The sequence below is a fragment of the Heterocephalus glaber genome, unplaced genomic scaffold, assembly GCF_053883595.1.
Source record: "Heterocephalus glaber isolate CG9 unplaced genomic scaffold, H.glaber_assembly_v1.0 deba00001461, whole genome shotgun sequence".
NCBI classification, from domain to species: domain Eukaryota; kingdom Metazoa; phylum Chordata; class Mammalia; order Rodentia; family Bathyergidae; genus Heterocephalus; species Heterocephalus glaber.
In genome coordinates, this window is record NW_028258308.1 from 45,607,212 (window position 1) to 45,623,324 (window position 16,113).

At 37.0% G+C, this 16,113-nt stretch overlaps 1 protein-coding gene and 1 pseudogene across 4 annotated transcripts in view; one reads left to right on the plus strand and one right to left on the minus strand.

Moving 5' to 3' along the window:
* The window catches only part of Hgsnat (heparan-alpha-glucosaminide N-acetyltransferase), a 67,155-nt gene that overhangs the window by 24,693 nt on the left and 26,349 nt on the right, over positions 1–16,113 (plus strand). For all 4 annotated transcript variants that reach the window (XR_015438740.1, XM_087180422.1, XM_004875362.4 and 1 more), the window contains 2 exons: positions 1,371–1,440; positions 2,378–2,487. Coding sequence is in view for 2 of the 4 variants with exons in the window: in XM_004875362.4 (XP_004875419.2) it covers positions 1,371–1,440; positions 2,378–2,487 (180 nt within the window). In the remaining 2 variants the exon portion in view is untranslated. The remainder of the gene's footprint in view (positions 1–1,370; positions 1,441–2,377; positions 2,488–16,113) is intronic.
* On the minus strand, positions 5,728–14,808 carry LOC101697660 (N-acetyltransferase ESCO1-like; annotated as a pseudogene).

Consider the following 16,113-nt stretch of genomic DNA (forward strand, 5'->3'; position numbering starts at 1 on the left):
AAATAATCTGGCCAATGTAGTGTGGGAATACAGGTTACATAAGATTGGCTATGGATGTTTATTTGTTGAAGCTGAGTGATGGTGGTTCATTGTACCAGTTTCTCTATCTATATCTGTGCTTGAAAGGGGGCACGGATTCTATGCATTGGATAATTCAGATGTGACAAAGTTAATGCAAAATATGTTGACTTTTGCCAGGCTAAGGTATACTTTTTGAAAGATTTTCCCCCAAGTTAGAAATCTCATTTTAAAGAATAATCAATTAATATATTTACCTTTTATTAATCATGTACAGTAAGTCCCAGACTTACAAACAAGTTCCATACTGGAGAACATTTGTTCATAAGTTGGACAAAGTGAGTCTTACATGGTACTGCTGTGAAGTTCTCAACTCAAATGTTCCTAAGTCAGGGATGTACTGTAAATCAATTTAATGTTATTTAATGGGTTTTCAAAAATTAAATCACATGAAAAACCCAGTCATGAATTATTATAGTTACCGCAAAGTTATACTTTCTCAGTGTGCATACATTCATTTTTATTTTGTGGCAGTCAAACACAGATGTAGGATTTTGTCTTTTTTTTTTTTTTTGACAGTACTGAGTATTGAACTCAGGTCCTCAGCGTTCTAGGCAAGTGATCCCTAACCCTTTGCATTTTATTTTGAGACAGGATCTCACTAAGTTTCCAAGGCTGGCCTCAGACTTCTGATGCTCCTGCTTTAGCTTCTTGCCCAATTAACTCGTTTTTGTTTTTTTGTGTGGACCAAGCCTGATGTTTTTGGCAATACTGGGGAATGAACTTGGCCTTTACATTGAGCTATGTCCTCAGCCTTTTACTCTTTTTTTTTGTTCTTGATACAGGATCACAGTAAGTTGCCCAGACTGAGGTCAAACTTGGCAATCCTCCTGCCACAGCCTCTCTGACTTCTGAGATTACAGATGCATTCCACTACAACTGGCTCAAAGTCCACATTCTTATTATTTTTGTAGCATGTGACACAACTGTCATATCCTGTCTTGAGTCATTCCTACATTGAGTGAATTTGGTTATTGCCAATTTTTTAAAAGTTTTAATAGTAATATTAATAAGAAACCTGGCTACAGAGAACAGTTATTTAACATTCACAAACTTTTTATTAAAGCTCTATTATCATTCTTGTTTGTTGATGAAGAAGTATGCATTAAGGGTTGAACATGTACAAGTATGGCTGCTATAAACATTGATTTCTATTTTTGTTAAAACTTGTTCAGGATGTCTAGTTCCTTAAGTACTATAGACTATGAACCTGAAATTAATTTTATTTCAGTATCCAATCATTTTGAAAATTCTGCCAAAGAAAATAAGTTAACTGAGGTTTTTTTTTACAGTTTGGAAGATTTTAAGTATTGGGTTTCTAAGGCAATAAATTCTCAAGAAACTGATCATCTCATCAATTCTGTGAGTTGTTAGATTGAATCATGTATTGTTTGGGTGGTTTTCTAAATTTGGAATTTATAATTTTCTATTTAGAATTATTGTCCAGCTTAATAAATTTTTTTCCAAACACCATTAAACATTAATATTTATATTGTGTAAGATCAAGTCACAAGTCCTGATCTTGTGTATGTGCATGTGTGTGTGTGTGGTGCTAGGGATCAAACTCAGGGCCTAACATGTGTTAGGCATTATACCACTGAGCTGTGCTCCAGGTCTTGTCCTCAGTGTCTATGAATGGTCCACCCCTTTCTTTTCTTTAATGAGGTTGGAAGTCTGCACTACATTACGATGTAAGATATGGAGACATTTTTCACCATGTAAGCAGCATTGTTGATTTGATCTAGTTTAGTAGAGAGCTCAAGATTAACACAAAAGAATATTAACTGTGTAAGTGCTTATAGCCTGCTATAATGATTAAATATGTTAAACATGTGCTGACACACTGTGGGCATATTTGTTTCTGTGCTTATACTGGGTATGCTTAATGAAACAGAGTGTCCTTTAGCTCAGCAAAATGCACAAAAACAAAAAATTTAGAAACCAAACCTCTAGGTGGGATCTTTACAAAAGTAAATGAAAGCATAGTTCACTCTAATTTCTCTCCATTCTAATTTCTTCCCTACAATATCAGATAATAAGATTTATAGTTGGGTTTGGTGGCCCATATCTGTAATCCTAGCACTATAGAAGGCTGAGGCAGAAGGATTGCAAGTTTGAGCCCAGTCTGGGCAACTTAGAGACTTAGTGAGAGCCTGTCTCCAGAAATTTTTTTTAAAAAAGGGCTGGCAGTATAGTTTAGCACAGAGATCTTGGATTCAATCTCCAGTACCATAAAAAGAAATAAAACTAAATTTATTTCCCAGCATTATTAATTCTTGTCTCTTCTTTTTGTCTAAAGGACCTGGGATCCCCCAGTGGGGCAGACCCACTCACTGGTGATCCTCAACCAGAAGCACAGTGTGCATCTGCCTCAGGCCACCGCCTCCGCTGCCTGGACACGTTCAGGGGGTAAGTGGGTTCCCTGTAACAGTGGGCCCAGGTCCTCCTTGGATTTCATAATTACATATAAGCACACTTTAAGGTGCTTTACATATCTTTTACTTTCTAGGCTAGGAAGGGCTTCTTGAAGGATTTAAAAATAAAAGTCAGTTGTAGCTCCTTACTTGAAAATTGTCATAAGGGGCTAGAATGTAGCTCCGTGGTAGAGTGCTTGCCTAACATGCACAAGGCCCTAAGCTCAATCTCTAGCATCACCAAAACTAACAAAAAAATGAAAACAAAACAAAAAGTAAAAACAAAACTTGTCATTATGTTCAATATTACAAGTTGATAGAGTGGAGTGGTTAGGACAAGGCCAGAACCAGCTTCTACTGGTATGTATAATCTGTTTAGTTAAGGTTTATGTTTGAGCTATGTTTGTGGCTGTAAAGCATACCACTGTGTCTATAGTTTTTAGGCTGATAACTCAGAAGATATGCCAGTCTAGAAACACCACCACGCAGGAAGAGTGGTGCAGGACACCTGAATCTCAGGCCCTTCTAGTAGCAGACCCACAGTTGATACCATAAATTGTCACTGTTCTGTGGTTCTGGTGGGAGAGTGAAGGCCAAAGCCAAAGTTGGAAAATAAGGTAAAAAACTATGTAACCAAAGTAAATGTATAGTTACCAATATTCCAATTCCACTCACTGAGAGCTTCTGAACTCCCAAGATAACATTTGATGTCTTGGAGTGCCTGTGGGGAGGGACACTTATGAAGCCATAGAATGACAGGACTTGAAACTCCTGAGGAGCCACAATAGGCCTGATGTGCATCTCAAGGGGACGGGAAGCTGTCAGAGGGCCATGGGGAGTGCTGTGTGTGAGGTTCGGACTGGGCAACAGATTAACTAAAAGAGTGCACTATAGGGCTAAGGACTTAGCTCAGTGGCACCATACTTGTTTCATAAGTGCAAGGTCCTGAGTTTGATTCCCAGTAACAACAACAAAAAAATCACTATAATCCTTGATGATAAGTGGGCAGTTTTCCTTAAGTATAATTTTTGATGGTGTTCAAGTGAAGTCAGAAGTTTTTACTGGTCTGGAGGTTTATACAAGTCGTCAGTTCCTTAGCAGAGACCAACAGACCATTTTTAGAGGGCATATTCTCCCTCTTTTTTTTTTTTCCCCTCTTTTTTTTTTTACTGTGTTTAGTGGCAAAAATCTGGTAGTATTGTTTTGACTTGTGTTTAAGTCTAGGTTTTTGGCATGAACTTTACACATGCTTCGTTTAAAAAAGCAAAACAAACATACCAAATTATTGTATTGAAGGTGAAATTGAGTAATTAGTAACTTTATTTTACATATATCCAAAGAACTCAAGAACACAAAAGCTTCCTCAGAAGTGTGCCTCTTAAGATTATATTCTTTATTAGTAGAAGCAAAATGAGAAATTTGATAGCATTTGCAGGAAATTATACTAGGATATAAGAACAAAACAAAGTTGCAAAACTGTTAAGGAATTTAAGATTTCTGTTTGGAAAGTAAAATTTTTTATAAGTAACTTATAACTATTTGTATACATTATTCTTTCTTTGAATAAGCTACTAAGTAAAAATACAAATCTCCAATCTAATTAACACAATAATGTAGCAATGGAAAACCTATAGACCTAATTTTCAGTGGTTCAAGGTTTAAATAAAAAACCTAATGGGACAGGAGATGATGGCAGGCCTCCTCCAGTGAAATAAAAAAGTGAAAGATATTGATGCAAATGGAAAAATGGTAAACAAGGTGCCAACAGTAAAGAAGGTACACTTACTTGGGTGGTTGTGGAAAAGCACTGATGGAAACTGATGGAAAACATGTCAGACAAACCTGAACCTTTCAATTTAAATCCCAGTTTGAAATACACGTTGGCACAATTCCACTTAAATAGAGCTCTCTGGGTAGACCAGCAGCATTTTGTTCTCAATATTCCCAAGATAGCACGTCACCAACTGTATTGTTGCGTCTTCCAACTTCTCAGGTTTTTTCTGGCCCTCTACTCATCCCCTCTACTAGCTCCACAGAGCTCACCCAGCCTGTTTTGGAAGAGGAGTCTATTTCTTTTTTTCTTTCTTTTTTTTTTTTTAGAAAAAGCTATCTAGTATTTTATTACTTTATTCTACTTTATATAAGGTCATAAAAGGCCATAGCAGTTTTTCAGTATATAAACACTTTAAAAGCAGAGGGCAGTAGGAAGGACAGACAAGTATCAAAATGAAGTCCCTTAATGAGGGCATGCCCACAGTGCAGTATTTCTGAGTATTAACAAGCAGATACCAAGTCATCCACATTTAGTTTGCAGCTATTCCATGGTTTTGGAATACTCTTTGAGATTTCTTCACATCCCAGTTGTGCCAAGCTGTCATTTATTTAAAAACAAAAATTAAAAAATGAAACCAGAATAAAACTATGAACTCAGAGGGCTCCCTTTATAATTCCTGTCATCTGTAGCTCTCCATGAAGGAAAGCCTCAGTTCTTCATCCCCTTCCCCACCTTCCTTCCATCAAGGATAGGACAGAGAAATGGAAGAAAAAGCTCACTATTCCAAATTCTCCTGCTGTTTACAGCTTTCCTTTTCTGTAGGGGTTTCTTCAAAGTATACTTCAGGCCTTCTAATAATTAGCTTCAAATTCCTAAACATAATACTGCAGCATCCTTCAAAAGTAACTAAAAAACACTGGTTTCCACTCTGCGAAATTACAGTCTTTAAAACTATAACTGGTATCAGCAGATCAATATAAAAAGTACAGTACCAAGCTACACTGGTATATTTCCATATTAAGAACTTCAAAATATACTTATCACTGAGACTATAGTCCTTGCATTAGTTCTCAGTCCACTATGAACAACTTATGTGCTATATGTAAACATGTTTAACTAGATAAAATACATCAATTTCATAAGTACATAAATACATAAATTTCTGTAAAAGGTAATAAAATATCTTCTTTAAAAAACAAAACAGGGCCAAGGAATTAGCTCAGTGGTTCCGCCGCCTGCCTCGCAAGCGCAAAGGTACTGAGTTCGAGCCCTGGTACCAAACCAAACCAAACAATAAGCTATTACTGCATTGTTTCCAATTTTATGAAATTGGAACAACCACATGGTTCTTGCCAGTCCTGAATTCATTGTAATAAAAATGGCCCTAGTTCCTGGTTAAAGCTCAGCAACCAATCCTTTCTCTTCAATAGATGTCTTCTAGTACTGTAGGCAAGATTTGTTTTAGGTGGTATTCTGTCCATTAATAAAGTTATATACCAGAAACTGCCCTGTGCCACAGTACTGTGTTGCAAACAGTTTTCTATTAGGAGTGGGATCTGAGAAAGCAATTTCTTCTTTACTCAAATATGAGCCATATATAAAGTTACTTCTCAAGCATTTGATCATGCGAGATGCTATCTTCTGCTGGTGCATCATGCTGAACACCCATATCTGGCTGATCCCACAAATTGCAGGCTCTGGCAGTGTTGAGTAGCACCAAGCTTTTGGCCTGTCAAATCTGACTTTCTTCTTCTGACCTGATAACTGGAGTTTCTCTTCTATGACTCTGTAGCCCCATTGGATATGTTCTGCAATTAAGCAGCCAACTACTTTTTGTCGTTAGAAATTAAGAGAAGTGTTTTCATTCTGGAATAGCACATTAGTGGAGCCTGCTGGAAACCTAAATCATTATCAGCTATATCTCTAATCTCATCAACCTTTTTCAGAGCATACTTTGGGTCTTCAGGAAGAACCATTATTATCCTGCCATCAGGGTATTCAGCCAGAATCCTTTCTTTTTTCCAGCCCACATATTTTACAGCACTTATAAACTGGGGTGTTGGGTTTCATCTTTTGGATTTGAAGCTCTGTAAAGCATTCCACAAACATTATAGGACACTGCTCCAAATCTTTTTTGTCCAGCATCTGTGACTGACTTTTTCATCAGATTTCTCTGCTGCTTTAGTTTCAAATCTTTTGGAATTGTTATCTCCAAATGGGAACTACATTTAAGCCAAGAATGATATTCCCTGTTATCACTGTCCTTAGATGTTTGGTTATTGAGTATACTGTGCTATTTGGGAGCTGAAGCTGAAAATTTGACTTTGTCCTGTGTAAATTTTTGTTTGAGCAGAGTAGAAACAGCAGAGGTGTTTTCTACTAGATTATTTTTCAGCTTGGATTCCAAACATAAGCTGAAATTCTTATCTGGTGTTGAGTCAAAAGGAAGTTTCATCTGATTATCCGGTGGTAGCTCAGGAGAAGGATTTATCAGATTATCCAAATGATAGTTTTCAGGTGCCCTTTTTGTGATTTTTGTAATTTCAGCTCTAACATCATTAATTTTAACTTATTCAGATTTAATTACTTTCATTTTTTCCTCTTGGCAAGTTACATTTTTATCATGTTTTGTCCCTAAAAACATATTTTGAGTCACTGGATGATGTATTTCTAAAACTGGTGGTGAAAACTGGTTCGTAAAAAGTCAAATTTAGGGTGAACTTGAGAGTTCAACTTATTTTGATACAGAGTTAAATTTTGAGAGTTTAATTTTAGTCTAGTTGGATTTCGTAGTTGAGCTGTGTATTCCATTTAGTATACATTTCATGGGCTTTGTTTTTCTACTGGGGAAGAAGCGATTGCATTGCACATCCTGACCTGTTTCCGTCTGATGAGGTATTTGTCTTTCAACATCAGCCTTTTCCAATTTTATTTCTGTGGGTAACTCTTCCTTTACAGTTTCTTTCTTTTTTTTTTTTTGGTACCGGGGATCGAACTCAGGTCCTTGCGCTTGCGCAGCAGGCAGCGAAACCACTCAGCTAAATCCCCGGCTCCTCTTTACACTTTCTATTTGGGAAGATTCTTTTTTTACCTTTACAGTATCTGACTCAATTTCACCAGCAGTTTCTTCACAGAGCTGGAGAATACTACCTCGTTTGCTCTTTCCTGCTTGCTCCAACTTCTCTACACTTTGTTCAGGCACTGAAGGCAGTGGACTTTTTGGGGATTTTTATGCTAGTATTCACTTATGTATGAACTGACTTCTTCAACTCATCTTTTTAAGAAACCACTGAAGTAGCCACTTTTGATCTTTTTATCTCAGAATTTACAGAGCCGAGCATTTAGCTCAGTAGTTCTGCTGCCTGCCTCACAAGTGCAAGGTCCTGAGTTTGATCCCCGGTACCAAAATTAAAAAAAAAAAAGAATTTACAGGAGCTGGTTTTGTTTCTTCTTTTCTAGTAATCTTTTGAAGACATTTTTCAGGCCCTTGTATGGACTGAGAACTACAAGTGTTAGCTGTGTGATCCTCTTCTTTGTGTTTTTTTCCTTTTGGAGAATTTATTACTTCATTAATTATTGAATTTTCATCCTCTTTAGAATTAGACTTTATTTCGAGTCCTTTCCTTTTCACATGTTTTTTTTTTACTTGTTTTATTAGATTTACTTTGAATATTGTTACAATGCTTTTTTCTTGTTGGTGGCAAACTCTGTTTAACTGCTCTAGACCCTGAAGGTCTCTACTGAGCAAAGACCTTTTGAACATTCTGTCCACTGTTGTAGTCTTTGTGATCTCCGGTTAATCTGCTCATTTGCTCTAGGGGTTTCATCTAATTTTTTCTAACATAATTTTCTTTTTATTGATTATTGTTGTGAATGACCTTTCACAGTTACCTTAGTTTTACAAATGGATTTAGTAGCTTTTTTATCATTGGAAGATGCCTTTGATGACCTTGTGCTCATACGTGTTCCCAATTCAGGCTGATTATGTTACTTTTGCTGGAAGATTTAACCAGTGACTTCACAGCTTCCTTTGAATCTGATTTTTTGATTGAACTGTTTTAAGAACCTTGAATTTCAATTTCTGAATTCTTCACTTTTTCTTTCTTTTTTTTTTTAAATTTTACTTTATTGGTACATTTTAGGTGTACAATATAATGACATTCATCATTGGAAATTTGCACCTTTGCATAATCTCTCTTGGTTCTTATTTTTCCCCCTTCCCCTGCCCTCCCTTCAACCCCTCCATCCCTCCCTATTTACAAAATCTTTGTCTCCATTTTTTCATTTTCTCGTGTTAATTCCATTCCCTTATTTACTTTCCCCTACCCCTCCCACTTCACCTTTGCCCCTTTTCTTCCTATTTCACATTATCCGTTATACCTTTTACTCCTTATTTACACTTTCAGTTTCTCACACTAGAGAAACTATTTGGTATTTACACATGTGTGTCTTATTTATTTCACTTAAGAGTATCACCTCAATGTGCACCCATTTAGCAATGAATGCCTCTAATTTCTCATTTTTTATGGCTGAGTAGTACTCTGTTTTATAAAAAAACCACATTTTCTTTATCCAGTCTCCAGTTGATGGGCATTTGGGCTGCTTCCAAGTTTTAGCTATTACAAATTGTGCTCCTATGAACATGGGTGAACATATATCACTGTGGTATGATTCTTTAATTCTTTGGGGAAGATACCCACCAGGGGAATAGCTGGGTCAAATGGGACTTCCAGTCCCAGTTCTTTGATGTATGTCCATACTGATTTCCAGAGTGGTTGCACCAGTCTACACTCCCACCAGCAGTGGAACAGTGTTCCTCTTTCCCCACAGTCCTGCCAGCATTTGTTATTGGTTGATTTCATGATAGCAGCCATTCTTTCTGGAGTGAGATGGAATCTCAGCGTTGTTTTCATTTGCATCTCTCCAATGACAAGTGATGTTGGACATTTTTTTTATATGTTTATTTGCTATTTCTACTTCTTTGTCTGAGAAATGTCTGTTCATTTTAGATGCCCATTTTCGGATTGGGTCTTTAAATTTTGGAGGTCTGATTTTTAAAGTTCTTTATAGATTTGAGATAATAGACCTTTGTCTGAGGAACAGCAGGTGAAGATTTTTTTCCCACATTGTGGGTTGTCTCTTCACAGTGCTTGTGGTTTCTCTTGCTGTGCCAAAGCTTTTTAATAAGAAGAGATCTTATTTGTTGATTGTTTGTGCTAGTTCATGGGCAACTGAGGTTTTGTTCATAAAATCTTTTCCTACACCGATGTCTTCAAGAGTTCTAACTCACCTCTGTTCCAGCCAATTCAGCATTTCTATTTTAATATTTAGATCTTTAATCCATTTGGATATTAGTTGAGTGCATATTGAGACATATGGGCCTAGTTTTAGTCTTTGACAAATTGAAACCCAGTTTTTCCAGCACCATTTATGAAAGAGGCTATCTTTCCTCCAGTGAGGGTGTTTGGCTCCTTTGTTGAAGAATAGGTGTCTGAGTGTGTCTGGTGTTGTTTCTGCATCTTGTAATCTGTTCCACTGGTCCTCTGGTCTGTTTATTTTATTTGCCAGTACCATGCTGTTTTTATCACAGTAGCTTTGTAGTATAGTTCCAAGTTGGGGGTTGTAATACCCCCTGCCATGTCTCTGTTACCTAGAATTGCTTTTGTTATTCTGTTTCTCTTCTTCTTCCAAATGAATTTTTGGATTGTTTTCTCAAGGTCCGTGATGTATGCTGCTGGAATTTCTTTTTTTTTTTCCCCCATTTAGTTTATAGGTACATTTTAGGTATAAAATACAGTACATTCATCATTGGGATCTTGTACCATTACATGAGTATCTTGGTTCTTATTTTTTCCCCTTCCCCTGCGCTCCTTTCACCCCTTCCACCCTTCCCTATTTGCAAAGGCTTTGTTTCCATTTCTTTCTTTTCTCATATTTTTTCTTTTCTCTTCTTTCCTTTCTCCTACCTGTCCCACTTCCCCTGCTCCTTTAGACCTTTTCTTCCTATTACACAATATCAATTATATATTTTTAAAATTGCAATATAAAGATCTAGGAGACATTGCCACAGATTTTACAGAATTTAAAAGGATATAGAAAACATATTACAAAAATCTTTTTTGAAATAAACTTGACAACTTCTAAGAAGTACCTTGAAAGACAAATTAATGAAACTAACTCTGGAGGAAATATAAAATTTAAATAGCATCTATTAAAGAAAGTATATTCCTCACTTGAAAACCTACCTATATGAAAGCAACAGGCTCATATACATTTTAACTGATAAATTATATCAAACATTTAAAGCAGAAAAAAGGAACACATCTCCCCTCATTATAGGAAATCAACATTGTGCTAATACTAAAACTGGATAAAGATAATAGAAGAAAAAAATATGAACATAGAAATTTGTTTAACAAAACAAACTATTAGAAGTCAGATCTGGCAGTATGTAGTAAGTGGTTTTATTATAGGGATGCCAATGTTGGTTCAGCATTGAATGGGATTTCAATTGGGATTGCATTGAATCTATACAGCAGTTTTGGAAGGATGGCCATTTTCACTATGTTGATTCTTCCGACCCAGGAGCAGGAGATGTATTTCTATTTTCTGATATCATCTTCAGTCTCTGTCTTCAGAATGCTATACTTTTCAGAGAAGAGGTCTTTGATTTCTTTGTTAGGTTGATTCCTAGGTATTTCAGTTTTTTGGATGCTATTGTGAAAGGAATTATTTGCCCTATTTCTCTCTCAGTGAGTCTGTTGTTCCTGTAGAGGAAAGCTATTGATTTTTCTGTGTTGACTTTGTATCCAGCTACTCTACTGAATTTGGTTATTAAGTCTAGAAGACTTTTGGTAGCGTTCTTGGGGTCTTCTATGTAGAGTATCATGTCATCTGCAAATAATGACAATTTGATTTCATCATTTCCTATCTTTATTCCTTTTATTTCTTTCTCTTGTGTAATTGCAATGGCTAATGTTTCCAAAACTATATTGAACAAGAGTGGCGATAGTGGACATCCTGGTCTTGTTCCTCTCCTTAGTGTGAAGGATTTCAGTTTTTGACCATTTAGTATGATATTGGCTGTTAGTTTTTCATAGATGGCTTTTATCAGATTGAGGTAGAGATTTTTGGTAGGGTTTTTATCATAAATGCATGTTGGATTTTGTTGAATGCTTTTTCTGCATCTATGGTGATAATCATATAGTTTTTGTCCTTGACTCTATTGATACAGTGTATTACATTGATTGATCTGTGTATGTTGGACCATCCCTGCATCCCTGGGATGTATCCCACTTGGTTAGGATGTATGATCTTCTGGATGATCTTCTTCATTCTATTTGCCAGTGTCTTAACTAAGGAATTTTGCATCTATGTTCATTAGTAAGATTGGCCTATAGTTTTCTTTTTGTGAATTCTTTTTTTTTTCTTTGGTACTGGGGATCGAACTTCGGTCCTTGCCCTTGCGCAGCAGACGGCAAAACCACTGAGCTAAATCCCCAGCCCCTATAGTTCTTTTTTGGGGTGGGCCTTTCTCTGCTTTAGGGATCAAGGTGATGCTTGTTTCCAGGAATGAATTTGGGAGTATTGCTTCCCTTTCAATTTCATTGAAGAGTTTAAAGAGTAGTGGCAGTAGTTCCTCTCTAAATGTCTTGTAGAATTCAGCAGTGAAGCCATCAGGACCTGGGCTTTTCTTGTTTGCTAAGTTTTTAATTACATTTTGAATTTCATTGATTGCTTTTGGGTTGTTTAGAATTTTTAGGTCTTCTTCGTTCATCTTTGGTAATTCATACATGTCTAGGAATCTGTCCATTTGTTCTGTGTTTTCCATCTTATTGGCTTATAGTTTCTCAAAGTAGGTACTGATGATCCTCTGGATTACTGCTGGGTCCATTGTAACTTCACCCTTTTCATTCCTAATTGCATGGATTTGGGCCTTTTGTTTCCTTTTTCTGATAAGGTTGACTAAGGGTTTGTCAATTTTGTTTGTTGTTTCGAAGAACCAACTCTTGGCTTCATTGAATTTTTGTATCGTTCTCTTAGTCTCCATTGAGTTGATTTCTGCTCTAATCTGTATAATTTCCTCCCTTGTATGAGCTTTGGGTTTGTTGTGCTCTTCTTTTTCGAGAAGCTTGAGGTTCAGCATCAGATTGTTTGATTGGGCTTGCTCTGTTTTCCTAATATAAGTATTCACTGCTATGAATTTCCCTTGTAAGATTGCTTTCATTGTGTCCCATAGATTCCTGTATGTTGTAATGTCATTGTCATTTAATTGAAGGAATTGTCTGATTTCTTCTTTAATTTCCTCTGTGACCCATTGATTATTCAGAAGTGTATTGTTCAATTTCCATGTGTTTGTCAAATTTTTGTGGTTTCTTTGGCTATCGATCTCCAGTTTCATTGCACTATGGTCTGATAATATATAGGGGATAACTTCATTTCCTTTGCCCTTACCTAACATGTTCTATGAGCGAGTATGTGGTCTACTTTTGAGAGAAACCTGTGTGCATCTGAATAGAATGTGTATTCTGATTTTGTGGTTTGGAACACTCTGTAAACATCTTTTAAGTTCATTTGTTCAAGAGTTCAATTGAGTTCTAGTATTTCATTACTTATTTTTTGCCTAGTTGATCTATGTATTTGTGACAGTGGGGATTGAGGTCCTCCATTACTATTGTATTAATGTATATATGACTTTTCATTTCCGTTAGTATTTGTTTTATATAGTTGGGCACAGTAGTGTTTGGAGCATAGATACTCATGATTGTCATCTCTTCCTTTTGGATTTTTCCCTTTACAAGGATGTAGTGTCCTTCTTTGTCTCTCTTAATCAGTTGTTCTGCAAAGAGAATAGCTACTCCTGCTTTTTTTCGTATTCTTGTCACATGGAGTATTGTTTTCCACCCTTTAACTTTCAGCATATGAGTTTCTTTTTGCATTGTGTTTCTTGTATGCAGCATATTGTTGAATCTTGCTTCTTGACCCATTCTGCCAGTCTATTTCTTTTTATTGGTGAATTGAGACCATTAACATTGATGGTTATAACTGATACGTGTTGACTTATCACTCTCATGACTTTTTCTTTTTGTTGGATTCTTCCCCTTTACGTTTAATTTCTTGTCATACCTAATGGATTCATTCTGCTGTGCTTCCTGGGGTTGTGATCCTCCTTGTCTTTTCGTAGAATATTGTCTAAAATTTTTTGGAGTGCCGGTGTGGTATTTGTGAAGTTCCTAAGGTGCTCTTAGTCCTGAAAGTATCTTATTTCTCCATCCATTTTGAAAGATAGTTTTGCAGGGTACATCAATCTGCATTGGAGGCTGTTTTCCTGTAAAGCTTAAAATATGTCACTCCAAGCTCTTCTTGCCTTGAGGGTTTGCATTGAGAAATATGCTGTGATTCTGATGGGCTTTCCTTTGTATGTGATTTGTTTCTTTTCCCTAACTGCTTGCAGAACTTTTTTCTTATGCTGGGTTTCTGGAATCTTAACAGTTTTATGCCTATCTGTACATTTTTGTTTTTATTATTAAGGCTATTTCGAGTCCTATATGCCTCACTTATCTGTATGTCAAGTTCTTTTCCCCTGCTTGGGAAGTTTTCTGCCATTACTTCTGTGTACAGTTATTTTATGTCATCTTCATTCTCTTGTTTCTTTGCTGACTCCAGTCAGTCTTATGTTGTTCTTCTTTGCATTGTCTAGCAGCTGCTGGATTGATTTCTCATGGTCCCTTAAAATTTTGATGCAATTTTTCTTCTCCTGGCCACTAATTGCAATCTTATCTTCTATATCTGAAATTCTGTCCTCACATTGGCTCATTCTGCTGTGTAGACTTTCAGTGGAGTTTTTGATCTCCTGGAAACCTGTTTGTATCTGTTTTATGGATTCCATTTTTTTCCTATGTTGGGCTTCCATCACGTTTCTGAGCTCTTCTCTAGATTTATTAATCATGTCTTGCATTATGAGCATAGTCTCTGCTGTTATCTGAGAAATTATTTCTGATTTCACTTTTTCCAGATCCTCTTTTGTTGTCAGTCCCTGGAGTCCAGGTGGTTGAGGGTCAGAGTGTTCCTTCTCATTTCCCTTTGGGTTTGCTGTAGGTGATCTTGAAGTCTAGTTTTGAGATTTGTTTATGTGTCTTCTCACTTCGATGGGGGTGTGTGTGTATGTTTGGGTGCTATTGGCACCCATGTGGCTCACCTCCTGTGCACTGGGAGCAGTGTTACGGCCTCCCAGAAGCCCCTTCTTCTGCGCTGAGAGTGGTGGAATGATGGCCTGGAAGCCTCTTCCTCTGTGCTGGTAGCGGTTTAATGGCGGCCCAGAAGCCCCTTCCTCTGTGCTGGGAGCAGTGATACGGTGACCTGGAAGCCCTCCCTCTGCACTGGGAGTGGTGGAATGGTGGCCCGGAAGCTCCTTTCTCTGCACTGGGAGCAGTGGAACAGCAGCCTGCAAGCCCCTTCCTCTGCGCTGGGAGCAGTGTAACGGCCTTCACTTTCTTTAATAACACCAGAGGAATTTTCTTTTGATTTCTCTTGAATGGACATCACTCTCAAAAAATGCCTTCCTGTTCTGAGTAATTTTTAAGAGGACTTCTGAGTCCTGCTGTGTGCAAATGTTGAGTATCTAGTATAATACTGAGGAACAGGTCTTAAAAATAAACTTTAAGTGATGCTGACATGCATTTTCAACAAAAATACTAGTTTGCTTCAAATAAGGTCTGTGTCATAACTAGAACATGAAAAAAGCAGGGATGAATGCTGATAGTTGCTTTTCTTAGCAAGGCAACAGAAATTTGAAGAAAATTTATATCTTATTTGATATTTTTAGAATTTTTTAATGAAAAACTTAATTCACATTCAGTCTGTTTTGCTAACTTTTAATTAATGTTAGTTTCAGGCCTAGCCCTATTGCCGGAGGAGTTAATTATCACTGACCTGACTATTTTGACACAATTGTTCAAAACTCTTTTCTTCTCAAGTCTACAGTTACTGGGTTTTGACTCATGTGAAACATGTCTTATGGCTAATACATTTCCTTCCTTGTTTGTTGAGTCTGTTTGTTTGTAGTTCTTGTTTAATTTCCTTCGTTTAATGAAATAGTCTATTGATAGATTTCTTTTTGTGCTGCCATTTAATTCTTTTCCCACAAGAAAGAATTGATGTTTCAGCCACTGTAACTCATGAAAATCTGATAAAACTATTCCTTGTAAACCTGCTTTTAACACATACACAGCACCTGTTTACTGCAAAGGCCATGTGTCCTATCCTCACTACTGCAAAAGAAATAATAATAGGGTCCATGGATTTAGCTCAGTGGCTCTGCTGCCTGCCTTGCAAGCGCAAGGTCCTGAGTTTGATCCGTGGTACCAAAAAAAAAAGTAATAATAACAAAAATATATGATTTAATTGCCCTTACTGAGATGGAAATCATGGATCACTTTTTAAATTGATTGATGATGCACCTACTGAAGCATTCTTCTAATTACTTCCTGTATATTTGGGAATCTCTGCTCAGCCCAGGCGCTGGTCTGACTGCAACCGGCAGCTGCCTCATATTCGGGTCTTGCCAGAGCTCAGCTGCTCTGGAGGAGTCTGTTTCTTGTTTTCAGGTTGGTGGAGAAAGGAGACTCTGTTTCCCCAGGTTTTAAATTCCGTTTTCTGAGAATTTTTACATAATCAAATAAATACAGTATGTGATTGTAGAGAAAAATGAAGCTGAAGATGGCTCTACTGTAGTTCAGGCTGTGTGTGGGGATGATTTCCAGACTACATTAAGTTTGAGTTCAGCAGAATGTGAGCGCAGATGCACCTCCTAGTCTCCATGTAAATAACTAACATACCTAAGGTCAA